Source organism: Necator americanus, chromosome X, assembly GCF_031761385.1.
Source record: "Necator americanus strain Aroian chromosome X, whole genome shotgun sequence".
NCBI lineage: Eukaryota > Metazoa > Nematoda > Chromadorea > Rhabditida > Ancylostomatidae > Necator > Necator americanus.
Genome location: NC_087376.1, coordinates 3321090 through 3346518, shown reverse-complemented (window position 1 = coordinate 3346518; position 25429 = coordinate 3321090). Strand labels below are relative to the sequence as shown.

The 25429-nt window shown below is 33.3% G+C and overlaps 2 protein-coding genes across 6 annotated transcripts; one reads left to right on the top strand and one right to left on the bottom strand.

Annotated features, from left to right (window-relative positions):
- Positions 1-2674: 2674 nt before the first annotated feature.
- RB195_021368 (uncharacterized protein) lies at positions 2675-10829 on the top strand (the record flags this gene model as incomplete). Of its 2 annotated transcripts, none has more annotated exons than XM_064208076.1 (7): positions 2675-2874; positions 3812-3935; positions 7073-7195; positions 8556-8708; positions 9812-9964; positions 10132-10240; positions 10663-10829. In XM_064208076.1, 7 exons carry the CDS (start codon positions 2675-2677, stop codon positions 10827-10829), a joined length of 1029 nt encoding a protein of 342 aa, XP_064063957.1. The 2 variants fall into 2 exon arrangements, with proteins under 2 accessions (XP_064063957.1, XP_064063958.1); XM_064208077.1 differs by having other exon boundaries at positions 2783-2874.
- Positions 10830-13949: 3120 nt separating this feature from the next.
- RB195_021367 (uncharacterized protein) lies at positions 13950-25429 on the bottom strand (the record flags this gene model as incomplete). 4 transcript variants are annotated; one of them, XM_064208075.1, is made up of 23 exons in its annotated part: positions 13950-14046; positions 14130-14213; positions 14696-14830; positions 14887-15009; positions 15098-15181; positions 15288-15498; positions 16115-16192; positions 16845-16986; positions 17061-17146; positions 17219-17337; positions 18430-18537; positions 18630-18795; positions 20844-20903; positions 20960-21041; positions 21931-22029; positions 22284-22409; positions 22470-22558; positions 22656-22779; positions 23970-24152; positions 24206-24355; positions 24420-24506; positions 24616-24720; positions 25343-25429. In XM_064208075.1, the coding sequence occupies 23 exons, from the start codon at positions 25427-25429 to the stop codon at positions 13950-13952; spliced, it is 2625 nt and encodes an 874-aa protein (XP_064063953.1). The 4 variants fall into 4 exon arrangements, with proteins under 4 accessions (XP_064063953.1, XP_064063954.1, XP_064063956.1 ...); XM_064208074.1 differs by having other exon boundaries at positions 20844-20897; XM_064208073.1 differs by lacking the exons at positions 13950-14046; positions 15098-15181; positions 16115-16192; ... (9 more) ...; positions 24616-24720; positions 25343-25429 and adding exons at positions 18012-18092; positions 19897-19939 and having other exon boundaries at positions 14126-14213.

Here is a 25429-nt window from a genome sequence, read left to right as displayed (position 1 = left end):
TGCTGATGCTTGTGAATATATATTGTTATGTTTTGATATTTCGTTTCGTTGTTTATCGCTTTTCATTCGTTTTTCAGCAGCTTCGTACCCTCTTCTCGCGCTTCTTCGCGCCAATTCACCACAATTCTTTTATACTCAGACTTAATCTTCAATATACACTTAACAACGTACTTGAATCGTATACTTCAGATTTTCATAGGATCTTCAAGAAAATTGTGAGGATTTGCTTTGAAGAGCACTTAATCCCTGCTCTTTGTTAAGTTGTTTTCCACTTTATCCACATAGTCATCTCTTATCCAAATATGCTTCCGCCCTCATTCCTTTTAAAACACTTCTAAGCTTCTACTTCCTAAATATCTTCATTTGATAGTGTTGAAGTAATTTTTTTAAAATAAAATTTTATAGAACTCCACTTCCTCCAGCGCAATTTTTATTTCTTCAAACTAACAAAGTAAAAAATCGTCTCAGCTCCAAATTAACTGTCATTCCTGTTATTTTCCAAAGATGTGCTCAAAAAATAAGCTTCAAAAAAGAAAAAAAAACAATAAAATCCCACAAAATTTCAACGCTTGCTCACAAATCCCGTCAAATCCCGAAAATCACCTTTAAAAAGATCCATCTTTAATGATGTTCCATTTTTCTGTCCTAACAAGTTTTGTTCAGATCCAATAATTGCGGAGTTTATCCAATTGAGTAGAAGATTCTCGTTGGGAACTTCGGCAGGGGGAAAAAAAACTTTGAAAAATTTTCGAAGCTTATGGCTTATGTTAGTGTGGAACAAATTTTAGAAAACTTTAATATCTTTTAATGATATTTAAGCAGAAGATATATTAAAATGGGGAAGTTATTTAGTAATAATTTGACTTTAACATTATCAATACTCTTTTTCCATGTTTCTTCCGGTAATCATCGGAATTCTCTCGACTTCGTCGAATAGTTCCTCATTAGATTATGAGATGTTGAATTAATGAAGAGATTTGTTTTATTCATTGTAGAAAATATTAATCTTAGCATTGCATAAATAGACACATGTAAATGAATTTTGTTATATTGTGATTTACATAAACGATCCATGATTGAGAGCTAATTTCCGGGTTATTTATTTCTTGAACATTTCCGAAAAATCCTATAAGATTATTCAGGAGATTCTTATGAGATGTTAGTTTAAATAGCATAATACCTCTGAAGCATAAACCTTGTCTGAGTCCTTCTTTCCTCTTCAAATCTTTGTGAATACTTTAAAATCGAGTGTGTAATGAGACATCTTTTTTTTGTGAGAGTCTTACGACGAAAATGTTCCCTAAGGGGATAACTAGTTTGAAGTTGGTTGTGGGATGCGCTCTCATCGTCATCGTTCTCCTACATTTTCCCCCATGTGACTAACATCTGATCACCCACATAACTCTCTCACATAATAATTTGTCAAGCATCCAGAGTATCAAATGAATCCAAGGATCAATTATATGGTCTTCTAACGTATTCCCCTTATTCTTCTACGATAGTATCATAGTACAACTATGAATGTAAAATTAGCAACATGTAATTCGATGTCGAGTTCGTGCTTTCGAGGAAAAAAAAAAGAAAGAAGAGAAGAAAAAAAAGCGAAACAGACGAAACGAAACGTTTGCACTCATTGCTGTGAAGTGAGGAACAGTGTGGTGTTTTTTTTAAGTTCCACGAATAGAGGTCCTACATACTTCTTAAGCTTTTATTCACTGATGTTACATGCTACCACAAAATGAATGACGTTGGGGTTTTTTTTTACGAATTTTTGAAATGTAACCTGCAAAATAAATGGCTTTAAGCAGGATTTTTCGCATAGAAAACGAAAAGAAAAATAATTTCCGGATTTAGAATTTAAATATTAAGAAATTGTTCCCTTAGTATTTTGATCTTTGCAGCTTATAAACATTGTTATACGGATGACGTAACCGATATGCGCACGCTAAAATTTTCATAACCACATGGGACCCAATCACTCATTCATATATCAGCTCAAGAAACAATTCTTACAAGAAAGAGTGAGTCTCAAGATGATTTATATTCTCGAACCTGCTTCTCTTTTAATGGAATTTCATGTTTCTAGAGGGGATAGATGACGCTCATTTTTGCTATCCTCGCAAAAAAAAATCCTCACAAAATCCTCCTTGAAATCCGTACGGATTCACGTAGATCGTTCAAAAATCGCCGCCTTCATCATTGTCGAAGACAAATCGCACCGATTTTTGCGTCAATGATAGACCCCGATCGTGCACCGGGATTCCTACAACCACTCGCTTTACTATCATGAACTTCGGGAATGATCCAGACGGGGGGGGGGGGGGTGAGGTGGTGGGAAATGAGGGGAATATCATGTATGTATATTTTTTCCAACCCTATTTTTCCGCTAACTCTCTCTCCCCCATCTGCTTCGACACGACGTCATCACCGTCTCCGCCCCCCTTCTCACTTCTATTTTCTCTCATGGACGACCAGCTTCATACGCATCTTCGTTGCGCGACCAACATCCATCATCTACAACAATGTTTGTCATGCACGAGAAGATCATTTTCCTCAGTCTCCTGTTTTTCTCAGCAATATTCTCGTGCTGATATTTTTTCCCTTAAATATCTCCTTTGCATTGTGCAATATGATATTCAAGCAAATTTTTACATATAAACTCACTTAACAGACGATGGGCAATTCGTCCAGTTCATCAAAAGTTCGTCATAAATCTGAATCCATGGAGATTCGGCAGAAGAGAAAAAAATCTGAGGATTTTTCCACAAAAAGTCGTTCACTTATGGAACTTGGACCACGATCAAAACGATCTATTGTTGGAATTAAACCATCGGAACGGCCGAAACAACCAGTTAAGGAGTCAAGAAGTGGGAGGTAAAAGATGTTAGATTATTTTTTTGTGGAGAACTAATGTAATCCAGGAGAGAATATCGAAATTTTCCTCACATTCCCGCTTCATCTCTTTCTTTTCGCTGCAAATTCTTGCGGTTAGACGGCAGTTTTCTACGATTACAATATCCAATTTTTTAGGGATTTGAAGCAACAAACATTTTCAGGTTCCTGAGCTCTCTCTTCCTCCATCTATAATATCCAGTAAATTGTTTTGTAATGCCTTGCAGTTACACGCTGAATATCGCATTTCACTCAACTACTGTAGTAGATGACGACTTTTTTTTACGTGAGCAAAGTAACAAACAGAGTGAGAGAATGTTTTGCCAAAATCCGAAACCAGGAAACATTTCCAGAAATAGCTTCACACGTACTTTTCTCACTAAAAACAGAAATATTTGACTGTTAGAGATCATTCACTAAGTTTTCGTAGAAGTTTTCCTCAATTATACAATTCTTTGCTTCCTGAAGATTTTTTCCTTCAAATATGTCATATATTTTCTGGAATTACTCTGGAATATATAGTTATCTATGATCACTAACCATTCAAAAACATTCCTAAACTTACATAACAACATTTTTTTGTGAAATAGAATTTGCGATAACCACATGTATGTATATCCTAACCTCACTTACCATGGGTCTATTCCACACTAATATTATGGATTCAAGTGTTTTCTTTTGGATTTTAGACGTTGACAATTTGTTAAGGCTTTAGCTTCGCTTCCATAATACTATTGCTAGACAAGTTTTCTCGTGGGATAAAAAAAAAATACCTCGAGTCTGAACCTCGAGTTGTTTATGAGGTGGTGTATTATCGACACATCAGCCGTAGCAGCCGGTGGTTGAATCGGATAATTGTAGGGTTCTTGTGGATTGATTGAATGGGGAAAAAAAAACACACGTAAGATTCTCTTTTCAGTACTGTAAATGGTTTGGCACGTGCAAGATCAATGCGTAAGGATATGACACATCCAATAAGCACTCAAGGAAGAGAAATTATTCTACAATGCTTTGAAAATCCTCATTCAGAATTTGGTAATAAGGTTGGTAAACTTATTTTTTTATTAATGTTACCTTATAAATGTTACTAAATGTGTTGTTGAAAGTGGATTAAAAATTAAGAGCTGCTTAAAGACTTTCAAATGAAAGGAAATCCAAAAATTCCTAAGGATTGTAACGTTAATCCATATTATTTGCTCGAATACCTTTAGTATTAAGTACTAGCCTCATATAGATTATTACTACAAATACTAGAAAGAGGGAATTGCTGGATATTTCCTTTATTTCATTTTATTTTTTTTCTGCGAAATGACAAAACAATATTTCACAGCGAAAAATATATCAATTCCAAATGATTAGATACTAAGCTTCTTGCTTCAAAACTAAAATTGTCCTGAACTACTTAAAATGAATCCAATTTCTTCACTGGATTATTTTATTGGATACCTTTTTATTTATCTTATTTTTCAGTGTTTAATTCTAATCAAGACTAAATTTTAGCTTTCTGAAGAGACGTATATTCTGCTTTGAAAATCCTACTCTTCTTTATTTATCTATTTATTTATTTATTCGTATACACAGATAGTGCACCAAAAAAAAAAACATATTTGTCTATATCAGGATAGTTAAGAAAAAGTTGGCAAACTCATTGTCAGTGGGGCCTGACAAAGTCCTTTTTCTTTTTTCTTTTCTTTTTTATCTTTGTTTTCCACAAAAAATTAATAATAAACATTATTTATTCAAACTATCGACTAAACTTTTCTGATGTTAATACGAAAAGCATCACACTATCCCATTCTCTTGCACCTATTGATCCTACATAATTGCTTCTTTTCAAATTGGATAATCCGATTTTCTATAAGTCTTCTGCACTTCCATTAACGTGCTGTTCTCTTACAGCATGTGACTTAATAAACATATTATGGAAGAAGAAATCCACTACCACCTTATCAAAGAATAACATTTACAAATTCCATGGATATGTCCCTATTTTAGTAGCGCTAATATATTCCTTAACAAAAAAGGAAACACTATGATAATCATTTGACTTAATATAAAAAGAAATTTCCGGTTTTAAAACAGCTGCACTTTAGAATAACTTTTAAATTAGAATTTTGAGTACAATTATATTAATTATATTTATCAAAGAAGAATTTCCAATTCCCTAACCAATTCCTAACCTCAGAGTATTTTGTGATCTGAGTATAAAATGTTCATTGAAACATTTGAAAGTCTGGATTTTTGCACATCTGAACTTTTTTCACATAAGTTACTAATCCTTTGCTAAATCGGTATTCATGAGGATTTATTTCATCCAGAACTAGCACCGGAATAACGTAGAATACATTGAACGGAGAATACATTGCTGTCTTCTTTAGTGAAGTAACAATGGATTTGTTTCTATTTGTTATTTTATTAAAATTATATTCTTTTGAAAATATAATATTAAAAATATAAAAATATAAGTGTTCCAATCACAAAGAAGCTCATGAATGCCGCCAATGAAATAATTTCCTATTTTTTGTGGATATCAAGATATAATTTGTTAGATAGAAAAACAACTTGTTTCATGTGTCGGTGCTTGATGTGTCTAATGTCTGAGCTTTTCTCATTCAGTATTTTATTTTCTTATAATATTTGATCATTCCCTTTAGTTATTCGTTTCTGAATGCGAATGTTAGTTAATTCTCAGGAAGTGAGCAGTTATATGAAGCCAATTTCTTTTTTTTTTTCTTCTTCTTCTTTTGCCTACGGAATTGCTCCATGAACCTAATGATACACTGTTGGGGAATTATGTTCAGCTGGAACAAATTTGTGTGCTGCTCAAAAATCATAGAATTCACATTTTTATGTATTTGAAAAAGAAAAACAACTTGCTTCATGCCGGAATTTCCTGTCATAATGCGCGTTCGTTCATTTCCAGTGGCGCATGTGCCGCCATCCGGTTCTGTTTTCTCATGCGCTACGGTCGTCAGCTGTTATTCGGTCTCTGACGTGAAAAACGAAGAAGAAACGACCGACCCCTGTCGTCTATAAAATTGACGGGTCTGCAAATCCACATCTTTCAAATAGTAGAATTTTCCGGATGTTGAACATTTTTCAGTTTATCGGGAACTTCAAAGAAATATAACTACTGGTAGCGAACATCTGGCGTTAAGCGCTGCTAGAATTTTCTATGCAAGCTTCGTTTACTGATGTTACGAGATTTCTGGATTTAATCAGAACACTTGCTTTAACGAGGAAAGAAAGAAAAAACTACTAATATCGGAATGTTATCACCAAAAACATATTCATTATCACTTTCTATTGCTATTTGCCTGTTTCATCCGTGGATAATATCCATCAAGGGCCATCTCTTCCCTCATGAGCAATAATTGAGATTCCATAACTGTTGAAATGCAACTCACTTAGGCCAGGATTACAATTAAGTAGTTCTCGGACACGTTGCTCAAGGAACGAATGGATGTAAAAGGGAACCTTCTCCTATAGCTCCTCGTAGGACCGTTATCCTAGCTATTTCCCTTAGATTTTTACTAAAAACCGTGTTATTGGCGTTATTAATGGTTGTATCAAAATGGCATAATGGAAGATGATATGAAATGGATGGGACCACCAGGACAGTTAAAAATCTCATTATAAAAAGAGTGGTTCCTCCATTGTTGGTATCATCTGGGGAGCAATTACTTATATTCTTGATGTCACTGGTGCTAAATGCCAGGAAACATACTTTTGAGGATCATAATAGCCTGAAAAACAGAAACCGACATAAATAAATTTAAATAAAATCATAGATTTACAAAATATGCGGATTTGATATGATAAAAACACGTTGTTCTCCTATTATTCTGCGCATAAAAATGGATACAAAAAGTAAATAATCGCATTTTTTTCTCTCGTTTAACAAACTCGATAGGTAAGAATATTCTAGTATTTGATCATTAAAAAATTAGCAAATGAAAAAATTCGTTCTATGTGGAACAATTTTTAAAAAAATCCTACGTTTCATGTTCATATTTAAAGGTATAACAGCTATGCAAAGAATAGAATGGAGAATAGAATATAGAATAGAGAGCAATAGAAAAAAAAAATTAAAAAATCATACATATAAAATTGATCAGAAGTTTAAGTGGAACGTTAAAAATGTCCAGCTCTCTGATTTCTACTCCAATTACTGTTGTAGGTCCTACAACGGATATTCGAAAAACGATCGGACTATCAAAAATACGTGTACGCATTGGGAAAAGAACGAGCATATCAAATGAGCGTAAGGCTTAAGGATTTGGTGGAAGAAGTTGTCTCTAAGGTCAGCAATTTTTTCTGGATTTTTCTGTTTTCCTCTGTAAATTGTTGAGTTATATATATTGGTTCGTCACGTTCAAAGTACTAATATCTATTTGATGTGCATAGATCTTAGAGTGAGGTTATGTGAATCCTTTTAAAATTCCGGGATCATGGAATCCTGAAAATCTTCTGATATTTGCATTCAAATAACCAAAGTTTAATCCGAATCAAACATCCTGATCTTCCTTCGCCGCTTATCAATGCAATCCTATGAAAACAAATTCCAAGTAATTCTCTTGAAGTAATATTGAGATTACAATGAAATTCCAGGAAATAGGGAATCCATGCAGCTTTTTTTTTCTTTTGTTGAGAAGAACAATCTATAAGCCTTTCGTGAAGCAATAAATTTTATACGCAACATTTAATCAAACTGCTGACCCTTGAACAAAACAACACCTCTGGAAGACAGTGAATGAATTGAAAGTTCCTACGTAACATGTTTTTTTTTTTTCTGGGAAATCAGATGAGGTTCTTTTTTCATCCAGAACTATTCATTTATTACGCACTGCATGATAATCAATAGGAATCGTTGTTTTTTGATTCGATCGGATAATTGTCTGTGTAATCTGTTCACAGCCTACGCAACTTTGAGGATTCATCAAAGATCGGCTCGAGTCATTTGAGATATGTGAAACTCTGTGATTTATTACCGGAACTTTTTAGCTCTCACAATTGTTTACGGGGAAAAAAAAAGAACTTTTTTGCAGCTGTGAGGAAATCTGGATTTATTTTGGATAGTTATAGTCCTAGTTAAAGTATAATAAACGATATTAAGGTTCATTAAGATGGTATCACCTCAGCGTTTCTTTCTTTCTTTAAAAGGTTGTTTTCCTCAAATTTTGATTTCTCAAATTCTCCTGAACAGTAAGACACTTTGACGATCCTTGTTTCTTCCAAAAAAAGCGAAGCAGGTTAAGAGGGTGTTCCTGTTATAGAGTCATCCAGAAAATGACACTCATTCTTTTACCACAGTACAATTCTCAAAATTAAAATGGTTATTTTTTCGTAAAAAGACGGTCTCAAACTTAATTTTTAAATAGATTGAGTGCCAGTTTCTGAGGTGGTTTTATTTAGTAACTACAGTGTTATTAATTTATTCGTGATTATTTACAAAAAGCGCATGGATCACACCTATGTACCTTGTCTTCCAGAAAAAATTCTTTTTCAAGAAAATGGTGTAGCATTGGTGTTTTTCCCAATAGGTTTGCTTTGTTTTTTAACTTCCTCTTTTCGTTTTTCAAAGCTTATCAGGAATTTTTACATGTTTTGAAATTGAGGAAATTTGTGTTAAATATTTTAATTTTAATGAACTAAATTTTCAGATCTTCGATCCAGACCATATTTGTGCGATTTCGAGAGTTTATGGTGAAGAACACGTGGAATTGAAAGCTTTCGGATTTAAACCTGATTTTTGGGTCACAATTGCGGATGCGATCACTGTTGAAGGAGTGATCCTCGATATGGCAAATCATCAGGTTTATTTTATGTTTTAGAAATAAAATATTGACATATCGCTGGCTGATGATAAAATGTCGTTGTCGTCGTAAACACAACAACTATTCGAGTTATGACAGCGTCTATGTATATGGAAAAAAAATCCGGGAAGTTCCATTTTTAACTGAAATCGAACAGCCAAACGAACAACAACACAATTGTTCCTGCGGGGAATGTTTTTTTTTCCGCAAAGCAAAAATTAAGTGCTATCCTGGGAAATGTGGATTTAACTTGTTAGGATCATTGTCCCGTTAGAGCTTTAGGTGAAGTTGAAGATTGAATTTTATATCGGTGTAATTTAACGATTTTTTCCATCACGTTTTCAATTTTATTTCGGAATTACTTGAAAGGCGATTCTATCAGGAGCACATATTCGTAGATTTAAAGTTTAAAAATTATTACTAATTACAGTACTACACTTATGTAATTTTAACGAGCATCGAAGCAGTGAAAAAGAATTTGTTTATCATCTACTGGTTCTTGGTTTTTGATTTTTTTCAAGAAAAAAGTGTCGCTTTTCGAAACTTTTCGCAATATTATCAGTGAGGATTTTTTTTTTCATAGTATTATGTTTATTTCTAATAAAAAAATGATAGCACTATTCCTTTAATCGGCTCGAAACAAGTTAGACTCGAAATTTTTTTTTGTAACTCAAAAATCAGACACCTTAACAGAGTCAGAAATTTTTTTCTAATTTCCATCGTGTGCAGTATTTCCTAACTTTCTGGATTTTGTCTAAGGAACAGTCATTGAGTCCAATTCAACCATAATGGAATTCGAAGTGAGTCAACATAAGTCACGAAAACCTGGATCTCTGATATTACTTCTCTTAATACGATTTATATTATAAATTTTTAGTTACTATTTGATATTAGTGGTAGAAGTCACCCAAAAATTTGCCGCAGAAGTTTTTAATAAGCAGTTTCGAGCAACTTACTTAAGATTAGTGCTATTTGAATTAATCTGCTATCTATTTGAACTTATCTCCTAATTTTCAAATAAAAAAATTTCAAGGGTTTTTTTTTCAATTTTTCAAGAAAAGAAGTCAATTTTTTTTTGTCGGCTGATGTATCATCTTTTATAGCCTGCGGATACGGTAGCCGCATGGTCTCAATTGGTAACGATGATGTTCTCGGCTGTACGTGATGGATATTATTCGGCTCTACGAAAACATCGGATGTCATCACGTCGTGGACTTCAACGTCAGCACACACAAGAAAGTCGTGATGCGGAAAGTGTGAGTAAAAGCGGAACTAAAATTATCATCATAAAAAAAAGAACAGATGTTCTTAAATTTCTACACGTAATTTTTGAAGTTTACTGAAAACTTAAATAACAAGAAAATCATTTGTGCAAATTTTTTCTGACTCGACTTTTTCTATTTCATTTTTTTTTTTGTTTCAGAATGTTGAAGTTGGACCAAATCAGACAGATACAGCATCAGGACATCATCCAGCCGTTCGTAGTGTATCCATGTATGCTGTTTCTCATGAAAATGGGACGTTGAAGAAAAGTTAGTGAGAGTTTTAGTTTTTTTTCCCCCTTTCCTTGTAACTTCCTCATCTTTCTTATCTGAACATAAAATGAATTGATTTTAAAAGTTTTTGAAAGTTTTTTTCTGGAATCCTTTTAGAAAAATGGTTCTATAATGTGTCGATCCGATCGTTGACACAAATTCTAGTATTACTTTTTCTTTCGCCAATTTTTAAGCTTCATCGAACTTAAAGTTTATTTTTCTACCTTTTTATTCTGTGTGTAAAAGATTTTGGCTGAGAATTACTCATATGTTACTCGTATAAAAAATTACTCGTATATTACTCGTATGAAAAAATAAAATAACTCGTATATTACTCATATAAATCTACTTGAAGTTGTTTGATTTGCAATTTGTAAGTTATTTCAATATTTGTATTCTATATCAATTTTTTTTTCCAGCAACAGGATCTGTGAATATTATGGCACCAGTTACTAATCCACCTCAACGAAATTCATTTTCAACGGGACGTCCAATTTCTGGATCTCTACGATTATCACAGGATAGTGAAGGAAAAGATAATGGCGGTGCAATAACATCGAATCGTCCTCGACCAATTTTTGAATAATTTCAACTATAAATGGATGGATGCCAACGCTTTCTTTTTTTTTTCGAGAAAAAAAAATCATTTCATAACGGGTTGTTCTGCTATGTATGTTATTTCCACTTATAGGTTTAGTTATCGGGTCGATAAAAAAAAATAAACAAAAATTTGGTGAAAATATTCTCATATGTATGTTCTATGTATATTCATGTATTTGTACGTAATAATGTTCAGTATTTATACATTCCGTTGTTAGAATAAGAAATAATTAAAAATATAATTAAATAATAGTTGATACGTCGTATAATTTCTGTGAAGAACTTGTTTTTTTTTCTTTCTTCTTGTCTCGATGAGTGCAATGTTGTGGTTGAGATTTTCGATAAAAATACTATTTGGGAATTGTATTATTATTCCTGGATCACATATGTTCAGGATCTATCCACACATGAATGATGTGCATACGGATATTCGGGCTACTACTTCCTTCATACGAAATAGCACCGGGGGAAATTGTTACAACCATCAACAGCAGAGCGTCGTGCAGGAAGTAGTGATCACGGATAATGAATCCTCGACAGACAGACAGGTTCCCCCTGCGATGTAAACCTAACATATGGAGTCGAAGTTTAAAAATTAAAGATGGTCCTGAAAGAGGGTCTCGAAAATAATCGCATAGGGGAAGGCTGGAGAGAATGGATTTGGTTTAAAAGACTTATATTTAACTAGTTTTTTTTCTCTGTTCACAGTTTATTTCTGTTTCTGGATTTTTTTTTGGTTTTCTTCTACAGCTGTTAGCTTGTTACTTGCCTCAATCATCAATCACTCTTATTACTTTCCTCATTCTTTGAATAGGTCACGTTATAACTCAAATTTTACTGAAATTTTTTTCCCGTTTCCTTCTAGAAGACTCACAGGCTGAATTTGGTAGATTTTGATGGTCGCATGTACATCCAGGATGCATCCTGTGGAGCTCAACTCTGATTCATCAGGGATTAACTGTGTGTATAGTAGGTAGAATGAGGCGAGAATCCAACAAAGCATCTTAGTAATCGCTTTGTATCTCCACTAAATAGTAAACATTAGAAAAAATACGATTCGATAACGAAAGTTTTGCTGCTATTTATATTATATTGTGGCACGAAATTTAAATATAGTATTCATACAGTCAACTGCCGATGTTAACATATACCATATATTGTACGTGATCGGCTATTGATGAATGGAAAGATAAATCTAAACATCCCTAATTTTTAAAAATACAAAAATTTTGTCAAGAATGGAGAAGTAGATATGAATATCTTTAATTTTTAAAAATACAAATTTTTGTAATCGAAATTCTGAAAAAGACCGCTTAGAAATTAGAGAAATAGAGATAAGGTGTTCTGGACTAGATTCTATAGCACTATCCAAGAATATCGTACTCCTCTGCAAATAAATTTCTTTTAAAACGTCCTTCTAGTATCGATTTTTAGTATGGATTTAATAGTTATAAAATAGAATCAATTCATGCAAGAAACTCTGAGATCCTTGCATCTGCTGGTTTTTTAAAAAATTTTATAACCACCTTTTTTCAAAAAGATATCAGGATTTTTTTTTAATTTATAAAGTGAACTTCCGCACGCATGACCTGTACAAGTTGTCCTGAGCAGAATTTGAGCTGCATCGATGGTCGTAAATAAAAATTTTATTGCACCCAATGTTCGATTTTTTTCAAAAGGAAGCAACTGTCATTTCATTGTTAATCATTTGGGCGAAAGTGAATGACAGTGATCCCGTAACATGGAAAAAAATCCGGAAAGCTCGAATTCTGCCAAAAAATTGATGTCTTTCTCCTGGATTTAGGTGAAGAAATTCTTAAACTACTTATTTATGATGGTAATCACACAGCACATAGTTTTTATTGGCCACTTTCTATTTACATGTTTTGGTCGCTGAGCAACCTTCCGGGAAAAGTGGATTACGACCACCATGAAATCCTAAAAATTGACCCTTAGAGCTTTTTTAAAATCAGCAACGATCCTCAGGAGTTTCACTGAAACGAGAAAAAATTTGTGATTTTCTCTGGAAACTGGATTTGCAAAAAAAAATTGTAAACTGATCCGGACTTGAACCTGAAGTTGGGAGAGGTTGATTTCTGAATAATTGCATAAATATGTGACTTAAACTCTACCTCACACCGGCTCCTTAGGAGTCATAGATACTGGTTTGTTTTTCACGTTCTTTAGTTTCTAATAGAATATTTTTGTTATTATTTTTTTTATTTTTCTTAATTTTTGTTATTATATTTTTTTGATATTTTAGACTGCATTCCGAAATCTTGGTATACAAATAAAATAAATTAAATAAATAAATAATAAATCAGCACAAAAACGTTTTGCACTGTCCGACTTTCTAAATTTCAGAGTTTAAATTTCCGATGTTCTTCGAAAATCACGACCATGCATATTAGAAATTTGAGAATTTTTCGTAGTTCATTTGAACTGAATAACTGATGAAATCCATAAATATCCGTATGATATTCCGGGAATTGTGTTCCAGAGCTACGTAGTCCTGCATTTGGCCTACTAAGCCCACAATTCTCAAAAATTCCCCCTCATTTTATTTCCTCATAATTGGAGTCATCCCGTTACAATGTAAAAATTCTTACAGAGCTAATTATGCACTGGTTGAGTAGATCTGTGGTTAATTTTGTAGTGTTCCCGGATAATTCTAGTCAAGGATTTCAGTTGCTATTCAGAAGTGATCACGAATGTTGATCATTTCTATTGGTAAACTCGGATACGATTCGAATACCATCTAGTTTTGTACACGGGATTCAGTTAACCAGGATTTTTCCTTCACGATTTTTTTGTTTCTCTCTGGATCCTGCGTTCTACTTCCTTGCGATCTTCATATCATGATAGAACATTCAGCGTTCTTTACATATGAATGAATAATTAAAGGACAAACAGAAGAATTTATGTTTAAATCCAGAAAACAGAATATTGGTTGTTCTGAGAGGTTTTCAAGGAAATTTAATACAAATTTATTCGAATACTGCAAACTACATCTCCAAACATTGCTGAAAATAAGCTTAAACCGTGTAAAAAGTGATTAAAAGAGGAAGAAAAATGTTTTTTGCGGGTATATGGACATTACTAGTAGTTATGAGTAAGTATTACCAAAACGTCTACCAGGCGTTACCGTTTGATTCACGTTCCGTTCATTCGTTTGTGTTCTATGCTGGGATTTTTGAGATTTTCTGGAAATATTCTCATCCATCCATGAATTTACATGTATGAATTGATCTGGAGATGGTCCTTTTTTTTAAATAGCTAAGCTTACAGTTTAGTCCGTTCTCGTCGCTCTCTTCGTTGTAGGAGACGATCTCTTTGATCATTTCGTTCCTCGATTCGATCTCGATCAGAACTGGAATGGGTTTATTGATTGGAATCATCACCAGGATCTCCGATAGCTTAGAATAGTACAGATATTAACAATAACTTTATAATAATAGTACTATAGGATATTACTAGTCATATTTTTGAAAAAAAAATAAGATTTTTAGTTACTTTAACTTAGGGATGTTCGCAAAATTGTGATCAAAAGACATTGACCTTGACCTGGTCAATTTCTAATACGGATAGTGGGTGATCCAGAATGTTCTCACGCATCCTTTATTTTTAGAATATCAGGCAAACAAATTTCCCTTTGGTCTGAATTATATTCTCCATAAATATTTACAATGGTCCTCAATCTTTCTGCCAAACCATCCGGGTACGTAGCTTGTTGCTAGATTTTTTTTAAGTCATCATTTTCCTTTTAAATGCGTAGAAAAATCTTTTGAATTACTAATTGGATAATTTGGTATATTCCTTATTTACTCAAATCTTTATGTGCATCCAGAATACCTTGTATCTATTGCATTATCCGGAAGAAAATACCATGTATCACGGAATGATTGACCAGCTGCTACAAGAACATAGGCACCTCTTGACATTAACTGTGAAGGTTCTGCAATCCGATGTCCATCCATATCGCATAATCTCAAATGATAATGTTTTAGGATTATTCCTAGGAAAAGATCTTCTGGGATATTTACTTGGATGGATTCACATTGAAACGGCGAGCGATAAGCTCTAGGACGTAATTCATCCCTTTAGCAAGTTGTTTCTTTTGAAAATGCATATGTTGACATTCCATACCTTGACCGTTAAGGAATACGCTAAAATTCATGGAAGAAAATCTTAAAATCCATAATCTTTGAACACTAATTGTGTTTGGAAAGAGAATGATTGAAAAGCTATTCCTACTAAATGATGTAGGCGTCTGGATGTGTCTGATCTCGGCGGTTATAGATGACGTCGTTAGTGGATCGTGTAAGATTGGAGTATTTCCTTGGGGAAAAAAATTACTGTATGCGAAGAACATAAAGAAAAGTACAGTATGCTGTAGTAAAAAAAAGAAAAAATGGAAAAAAGGAGAAGAATAGGCGTAACTTACTGTTTATGTTTAGCTAATGCCTGTCTATCTTTTCTTTTCGTATCGTCTGTATCGAAATCTGACACGAAATCATCCTGCCGAAAATCATCGTTAGCGCTTCTGGATCGACTTGGTACAGTTGTAGGATTTCTAACACGATAACGATCATCATTTGAGGTGTATCCATCGTTCGCACGACGTCCATAACGATCCTCATCCTCATCATAATATCCTTAATCGAAATTTTTTTTTGATCATAATATTCTTAAGGGAAATAAAAATTTCAATTTCAATTCCAATAATAAATGTCTACGTAGAGAGAAATGCAGGAAATAGGGAGAGTTTAAAAAGAGGGAATACAGATGGCAGTTATTTTCTTACATATAGTTAACGAGGTGAGAATGTGCTGGTTTAAAATACATAAAAAATAAAGAAGAAAACTTGCAAGCTGTAATTGTACTGTAAAATTTGTAACATGCAAGTATACAGATATAGAAGAGATATAAACATATGTTTATAAAAATATATGAGGTTTAACGAGTTTATAAGACGTTTTAAGAAATTCTCAACATTCGCTCCCTTCTCAGTTCTTTCTTCATTTTGAATGGGTGAGTATTAAAAAAATGCTGCAAATTCCAGAAAAAAGCGTTTTTACTTTTTGTAAATCTATGAAGAATTATAGCAACCGATGGTGATTCAAACAAAGGAGAAAATGTTAAAAATAAACAAAAGAAAAATAAAAACAAGTATCTAGCAGCTGTTTGATGCGAGTTGACTATGCTGAGAACGCTGAAAACAATATGTTTATAAAATAAGTTTGAATAAGCAAAAAATCAAAGAAAACTAACTTCTTGATTCCCTTCTTGCGTATCCTGCATTGTTGTTGTTATTGTTGTTGTTTTTAACACGAGTTCTATATCGTTTCTCTGAAAGTTATAAAAAAAACCTTTAATAAAATACTATGGATACTGTAGATTCGAAAGTGTGCAAGTGTAAGCATGCAGCAATTGAAAAAAAATAAAGGTAGCCAAATGTAATGTGAAAGTGAAACTTCTAATTTTCTAGTTTTTCGAATTTTTCTAATTTCCATTTCAGCTATTATGGCATATGTATACGGTACGGTACCATACAGTAAAAAGCTTGTAGAAGGTAATAGTAAAGTATTTGTAAAAAGCCGAGTACAATAAAAATGTCGCAAAACTAAATAAAGTTTTTGTTACGGTTTTCGTTCAGTTTATCCTTACACTACGTTTAACGCAAATCCACGAAATACGGGATCGAAATAAACTGGACGACTCTGACTCCGTCAATCGATATCACAAGACAATATCGATTGACAGGTCAATGAGTCACCTGTAGCAAAAAAAAATGGGAGAAAAACTAAGAGGTAAGTTCAGTGAATGTGGATTTGTTCCTCTTTTTTTCCATTGAATTCTCGTTGCTCCATTTGAGAGAGCTAAAGAGCTACTAAACGTTCCTGTAGAAAGAATCCTATTCCGTTTAAAATACAGAATTTTTTAAAGCTTCTAGGATCGAAATTTTCCACGATTTCGATCCTAGAAGCTCCTTGAAGCTTACTGCGTGCTTTTCGTGGTGATTCTGAATTGTTTCCAATCGCATCTCTATAATATTTCTCGTATTCATCCCAATCGCTTAAACCTCCGACACTGTTTCGACGAGCTGTTCGTTTCGTTCGGGATGTGGAGGGTAATTGTGGGACCTGTTCAAAAGTTGATAAATTGAACAGAAAACATCAGGTGGAGCGAGGTAGATCATCGATTACATGCATCCAACCTGCGTGGTGAATTTACGTTGAACTTGTGACGATGACACTCTCTCGGATTGATAAGGTTTAGGTGGTGGGGTAAGTGGGGTTGGCACTGCAAATCAAAACAAAAAACAAAACAAAACAACTAACACACTCTTTTTTTTCGGGAACGAGAATAATTTACCATTATCGTAGATTGATTGTCTGGATGCGAACATTTCCGGAGCGGACATTGACGTATTTCTACCGGCACGTGTTAGAGATTCTCGGTATTCTTCCTCGTATTCTTCATCGGAATCTGGTCTTAACGTCACAAAATATTTTTCGATCTGAGCAGATATTAATTAATAATATAATAGGTTCATTAACTCATATTAACTCTTAACTTGCGAAAACTGCGTCACCTCGATTACTACCTTTAAGTAGCGAAAAGTAGGGTCCCACTGCGGGGTTCCTTAGACCGACTTTTATTTTTGGGAACTTAATTAATAATTATTACGATTAACTTGAGATAAAATATTTTAACTTTAGTGCTTATATTTCCATAGAAGACTGAATGCGCATTCGATTTTTTGGATGTTCGAACTTATTTTCTCGCATTTCGCTAGGATTTTTCGATGGTAAATGTCTGTCGAACGAAGAAAGTTGCGATTGTGATGCAATTACTTGCTGAACATAAGTGCTACTCAATAAATATTCCGTTCTCTCCACAGTCTAACGACAAAAACTCAAGAAATATTGCACTATCGCAAGGCAATCTGTCAATCCTGGTAATCCCTTTTTTCAGGAACAAATCAGATCCTTGAAGACTTAATTTTGAATCGATTCATGGATGGTGAAATGGGACAAAAACTACTTATTGAATTAAAATCTGAAACCCTAAATAAATACAAAAAACAAATTATTATCATTAAATATTCTGTTATAAAAAAATTTAGAATTCCAGAATTCCAGGAACATAAGATGCATATAAGTACATAAGAAGTTCCTCGTCTCCAACAATGTAATATGTTCCGAAATCCTGTATATCGTCCTCGGAATGAACTCGTCGACCATGTCTGTAAGAGAAAAAAGTGAACAATTTCTTATTTTTCAACAATTATCTCCAAAAAAATGTTATTTTGTAATTTTTATCATGTTGTTTTATTGTGATTTCTTAGAAACACGAAGCTGAAAACAAAATTAGAAAAAAAAATAAATTAAATTGTAAACCGTGCTCAACCGTAATATGTATTAATAATACTGATGCATTGTCAGTGCATTAAAAAAATTACTTATTCAAAATTAAATAAATTAATTTAACTAAATTTGAAAAAAAAACACAGGTTGAAAACTTCACCAACACCTACGAAAAAAATTATTAAAAAGAAAAAAAAAACAAAAAAAAAAACCAACATGTCATATATAGCTTCAGCAGATTCTAAACCAACGTATGGACCAACATCGGATCGAAGATCCGCTAATGTTGGTGATTGCCATTTTCTCCAAATGAATAATTTTGGTCTAAAATATAATTTAAAAAGAGTCAATTAACAAAAAGAAATAGAAAAAATAGTTTAAAATTAAATTATTAAGAGAATAAATAATTTAGGAACCTTTTACTACGTGGATCTCCATTAGCTTTCACGTAAATCTTCTTCACTGCTGGTGCACCGTAACGATTTTCAAGTTTTTCACTGTTACGACGTTCAACCTCACCACGACGTTGTTTATTTAACGCTACATACGAGAATTCATTGTATGGATCGTAACGTAATGTGGCTGAAAAAAATAATCTCTTAATCCTTTAATAATTTTACTCGTAATCCATAATCCTTTATTTCTGAAATTTTTCATTTTATTTTATTTTTTTTTCAAAATATACAGTGGCGGATTACTGATGCAAATGGTTCATATTGTTTTTATTATTCACTAATGATTGGTAGATTGTTATAGAGTACGGTAGATTATTTATCTATTTTTTTTAAACGTATGTGTGTAGGCTATATAGGAAAACTTTTTAGTACTATATTTTTTGACCTATTTTTTCCAAAATATATAATATCAGATGGTTTTAGTATCGAATGGTTATTTCGTTTTTATAATCCATTATTGATCTCATTGATTACCTACAGGTTTACTATATGTAGATTATTGTAGATTATCGATTTATTTTTCAAACATACATATGTATATAAACGAGGATAAACTTGAAAAACAATGAATTTTTGAGAAAATAATGATAAATTATTCCACCTGATACGGAAATGTTCATAAATTTCTTTTTCAGAACGGAAAAGACCAATGATAACGAGAACGATTAGATAAATAACTGGGAAAAAAAAGTATAAAAATAATTTTCTTTCAATCTGGCAAAAAAAAACAATATTATTTCCGTCATTTTTAATATTTCAAATTAATGAAGTCCCACGTTTCTATGGTCTGGAAAAATTAGTTGATATTCTTAGCCATAGTACGTATTTTCACACTACCACTCACCGGAAAAAAACCCTAACCACACATGTGTTATACATATGGTGCATTTGTTTTCCGTACATTTTTATATGACCACTTCTATAATATTTGATGAGGACCGGAAACAAAAAAAAAATTGGTCTCTCTGAATCCAGCCTCACTGAAACGCTTTTTTTCAGTATTCCCAGCCGTATGCCATCGATTTCGCGTTTCTAGTGTTTCCAGGATTTCAAAATTTATAATTTAAAATCCAGTCATGGAAATTACTTGATTTGCATTTAAACAAAAACCAAATTTGCTAGTTTATTCAACTATGGTGTCCTCTTCGTTCGCTTTCTTCCAAACCTAAATCCAGAAAAATCCGAGATAATTTATATCTTAGCGGCAACAAATTAAGGATCGACTTACAGCAGAACTGCAGATCACGATTTATCAAGAGCAAAAATATCATCTTCCTGTACAATTTTTCAAAATTCTGGACACATTCTCAAATGTAATCTTTCCTTTTCACAATTCTCACAAATTTTATTCTGGGGCGAATTCATAACTGTGGAGGAAAAATGTAACCATAAGCAGAAAAAAGAAATATCGATATCCATAATGTTCTTACACGTCATAACTTCGTTTGTGAAGGGATCCAGAAATATGCTTATCCGAAAGGAGCAAAAATATACTTAGACGTCGAATATGCGTAAATAGAAGAGGAGCGAGGATGGGAACAACCTACTTCCAGCGTTGCCAAGGACCTACGTCGATATTATTCATGTGCTTGACTTAACGCCACCTAAGGCATCTTCTAATGGGCAAAGAACGTACATCCTACATAATATCGTTCGAGATCATGGAACGAATCCTGGGATGGAACAGAAATAATCATGAAAAAAACTTATTCCTGACTGACTAACTAATATTTTTCTTGTATTTTTGAAAAAAAAATTGTGCGCTCGAAAAAAAATTATGTGATAACGGAGAAAAAAAGGATTCTTTTCTTTCAGGACACCAGAATAATATAATTACACCTATATAATTATTATACTTAGAATAAAGGCACCTATTCGCCATCATATCATTATCGCTTGAAGTAATCCCAGAAAAAAAGCAATTTCGTATAAACGACACAACATATCGAATATATATATACCGTACCGTTCTCGTTGCAGGACCCAATGGGTTTTCCTAATTGTTTTGTCCATTATTGCTAACTATGAATGTTTTGAATATTTATTGATCGTCACAAACATTATGGAACAGGAAAAAAGTGTATAAATAGGGAAATATCTACGAATCGTCAAGGAGTCGTCGTCGTTCCGGATCTTGTAGGTCCCTCACCTGTTTCCTATATGATATAGTCGTACATGCGAGTATTACTGTAGAAACTATAAACACAGCTAGCAGAATAAGCATTGAACCTGCAACTACAACTATTTACGATAGTTCCGGTTTCAAACATGATCGATCGGAGGTTTCTTACCAGTTAATACAGCACTTTCTGGAATTTGAGGACCATATCCACGACATGCGAGTTCCCAATCGACTCGACTTAATCTACTGTCCTTAAAAACTGCCGTCGTTAGAGTAAGGATTGATCTTATCCAGGAAAACAAACTGTGTTCATTTTGTATTATATTAAAGATATTCTCTATAATAATTTTAATTATATTTGGCTTAAATAATACACGGATTACGACTTGTGCTGTATAGTACAACGGAATATTTTATACTGAAAAAAAAATAAATTTTTAGAGCGTTGGATATAAGCGCCACGAATCCATAGAATCGTGGATAGGACAATTGTGGAAGAAATCTGCAAAATACAATTAATTTCACCTTTTTGTTGTGTACTATTTATTTTGTTTCTTACATGTCTTCACGTGAACTTTGGCATACATCGTCGCATCAATCAATAACTGGAATTCGGCAGCGATCCATGAGAATGAAGAACGTTTTTTTTTCACATATTCACAGATACAAGTAGGTGGTCGATCTACATATTTTTGACCTATTTTTTCGTAATTGTTACCGATTTTTTCACTTTTATTTATTCACATATGATGTCACCTCATTTCAATGACTCGGTCCTTTTATCGCATGAGGTCATCTTTCCGAGATTTTTACTGGAACTGCAGCTAAACACGGAATTTTTGCGCATTATAACGGAATGTAGCTCTTTATCATATGGTGGCACGGATGGGAGGATTATTTGAACAAAAAAAAAACTAATGAGGACCAGAAACGTATGAAGAGGGAAGCTCCGCCCATAGTCCGCTGCTGAAGTGAGGTACTTTGTGATCATAGGTCAGCTGATATTTGGAATTTACTTTATGTTTCACGGAATAAAACAACTAATATCTGCAGTAAATGGTTAATATTTAATTGACATACATTTATTTTCGGAAAAAAATGGTCTGATAGCTCTGAAGAAAAAAAAGAACTTTTCCCCACCTTTAAAAGAGTTTGTAACGTTTCAAGTTTGCATGGATTTTTGCATTGAGCAATTTCTACCATTTGCGGTTGATCCTCTAATGATGAAGAGAGATAGATCTGAAAGATCATATTTTTTTTTTAAAAACGACCAGAATTTAATTAATATACAATGGGTAAATGATAAATATAATAAATAATACAATAAGAAAAAATAAATGTTAAATGAAAAGTCGTATTTGAAAAAAAGAACCAGGATTTAATTAATATAAAATGGGTAGATAATAAATGTAATGAATAATACAATAAGAAAAAATAAATGCTGAGATAAACTAAACTAAACTAATATAAAACTTATTTGTATGATCACTTACTTTGACAATGTGGGTCCCATTGATTGAATGAAGTTCAACGGCAAGTAATGCGGCATAGGATACCATTTTATTCGAAATTGGTGTAATATTTAAATGTCGTCCCAAAGCGAGAAAGTTAGTATCATGCTGAAATTACTATCATTCTGGATTTTTATCAAATTTATCCTAACCTATAATCGAACTTACCCCTGAAACAAAAACTGCTTTGTTCTTTTCGAGTTCGGGGCGATTAAGATGATCTTCGATGTAGGAAAGGAAGAGTTCGGCGTGATATTCTGGATAATAGCAGGATGTATCATAATAATTGCAAATAGTAATATTAATAATAATTGATAATGGATCAATATCACTAAAATTTGTGTTTAAACTGACTTCCAGCTGTATCATTCTGCGCATCAACCATTCGTTTGTGAAAAATCGTTCGAATTTCGGTAAGATTGTCTCGAATAGATTCTGCCCATTCCGGATACGGTATTCGTGGATCATTAATTGTGACCTGATCCAAAGAAAAAAGTTCTCAAATGCATGTGGGATTTTTTATCCGTACATTAGTAAGCAATAAACATATTTTTAAAAAAATAAAGAAGGATAAAGTCACTGGCGTGTCAATCCACTAATCCGCTTGGGATGGGCCAATGCGTTTTACTGTAATTCGTAATCCCTAAGGTTTCGGAACATTTCATTCCATTTCCTTCAGAAAACCCTCAAACCCCTCCTCCACATCCATCCGGATGGACTACCAGCCACCTTAGGGCCTATACAAGGACTTGTGGGACCAGCCGATGTGCTAAGTCAGTGTTTTTATCCTCCCAGGCAACTCTGGTACCAATTTATCGAGGCCGAAGGGGTTAAAGGGTTGGTTGGCACTGCGGCGGTTTCGAACCATCGAACTTTTTCTTAGACTACTTTTATTAAGCGACTTCACCGAAAGACGTTTTTTTTTTCATTTCAGATATCGATCCATCCTTGTTCTATGAGAATAGCATGAACTCTTGATTGATAAATCCTCGATTATTGATTATTCCCGTTTTCTCATGGTTGTTGAATTAACTTGAGCTTACCTTTTGTGCATGGATTAACTACTTAAGGAGAAGTATTCCTAGTTTTAGTTCATTTATGGAATTACAGCAACAAACACTCTATGGATTCAGTCTAACTAGCACCTAGGTGGAGAACTTTTTTCAGGAAGAAACCCGAGAGTAAACTTTTTGAAAATACACTAACATTTTCCGGCGCCAGATAATAACAAATAATTAGTGACAGATATAAAAAAATAATTCCACTTATTTCGTTTTAAAAACTTGTCTAAGACTTTATGTAGCAGCAAAATTCTAAATAAATCTTGAGGATCAGAATATTTCCGAGGTTCATCATGGGATGCAGTTTATAACGTTCTTATCCACATTTTTCAGGAAAATAATGCTTACTTGAAAGAAATAGAGTACAATCACTACGTATATATAAACCACATATCTTGCAAATGGATAGTTTTTTTGCAAAGGCAGAAAAACCAGTTTTGAGTTTCTTAGTTGTTTTTTTGTGAAAAATGGGGCGTGACTCTTTTAACATATCCGCATTTTGTGAATTTGCACAATTTTTGGAAACCAGTATTTGGACAAATCATCTGATCCTCCATTTTTAAATCTATTATTCCTTGAATTTTGTAGGAAGTTAACCAACGCTCACCTTTGTATACAAAGAATCTATAATATGATTGAAATCAATCGGTGATTCAACAGCAACTCCAGTTTTGTTCTCAAGAAATTGAATAAATGATGGATCGAACGGGGTCAAAATATCCTGATACGCTGTGGATACGTAAAACGAATCTTCATACACTGGACATACACTGGTAATCCCTGTGGACACCTATAAAAGAAGGATCCATGAAATATTAAGCGTTTCGACTATGAATGACCTACCCAATCGATAGTTGGATCGGTATGTGTTGCTATCGGCTGCCAATTCAGAGTAGTTGACCATTTATGATCCTTATCCGGTTTGTAAGCTCCGGATAGAACTGCTTGAGCTGATGTGACCGTACGATTATCAACTCCTGTCCAGACACTAATCTGAAATCATGGATATATGAGTCACTAAAACTCAAACTAAAGATAGTGTATGCGAAATCCATACCTGTGATGGTCGATACACGTTTCCTAGAAAGTTACCGTAATTTTTCCGAATAAATTCTCCTCTTTGATAAGCTTGTTGAATTCCTCTCTAAAATTTTCCATTGTACGGTTATTTTTCCGATTCCGACAACTCATAACTGTATCCAGAAAAAATATCCATAAGGCTGCTTCATTTCTATGCACTTTTATTTCCTCACATTAGTGAGTTCACCAGCTTCTGCCTCTGTGTACGGGACGACAGGAGGAGGATCGTTTGGAAATTGGACGTAATGTGTCGGAAGACGTTCACCATGTCGGAACCACTGGAAAATAACAAAAATTTTCTTCTGGATTAATTCATGGAGTTTTCTTGCTTAGTTTAATTTATCGATAATCTAAAAAGTCCGCGAATGATGTGCCTGTTATCAGAGAACATACATTTTTTAATTATCGATAATTTTAGTTAGTACTTCTGATTCGTTTTTTTTTTCCTTTCGTTCCCAGAATGAAAAAAATTAAAAGTAATGTTTAGTAATTAACTAATATTAGTTAATTAATGTATTTACTAATACAAAATAGTTACACCGTATACCTCGATGTTTTATCAGGAAATAATGAAACGAATGGATAAAAACGAATAAATATCTTCGAATCACCTAACAAAATGAAGGATTTCTGAAAATCCTTCACTTCGTCGTGTGATTGATTTCAAGGAAGACACGCTTTCCACATTTCCTTTTTTTTTGTTCCTCTAAGTATGTATTGTCCATCACAATCCGTGAAATTGTGGATAATAGCGAATGTATCATAATATTTGCAAATAGTAACATCAATAATAATGGATATTGATATCAAGAGTGAAAGACTTCTGAACAAAATTTGTCTAGGATTCTTATTAAAATTAATTTTTTTTCCTATGAATATAGAATTTCTTTAAAAGCTAACCAACTCCACAAACTGTAGCGATGATTCAGATTGTGCGTGGGTGAGGGAGAGTAGGGAAAGAAATATAGGATATCCGAAGGATTCCAT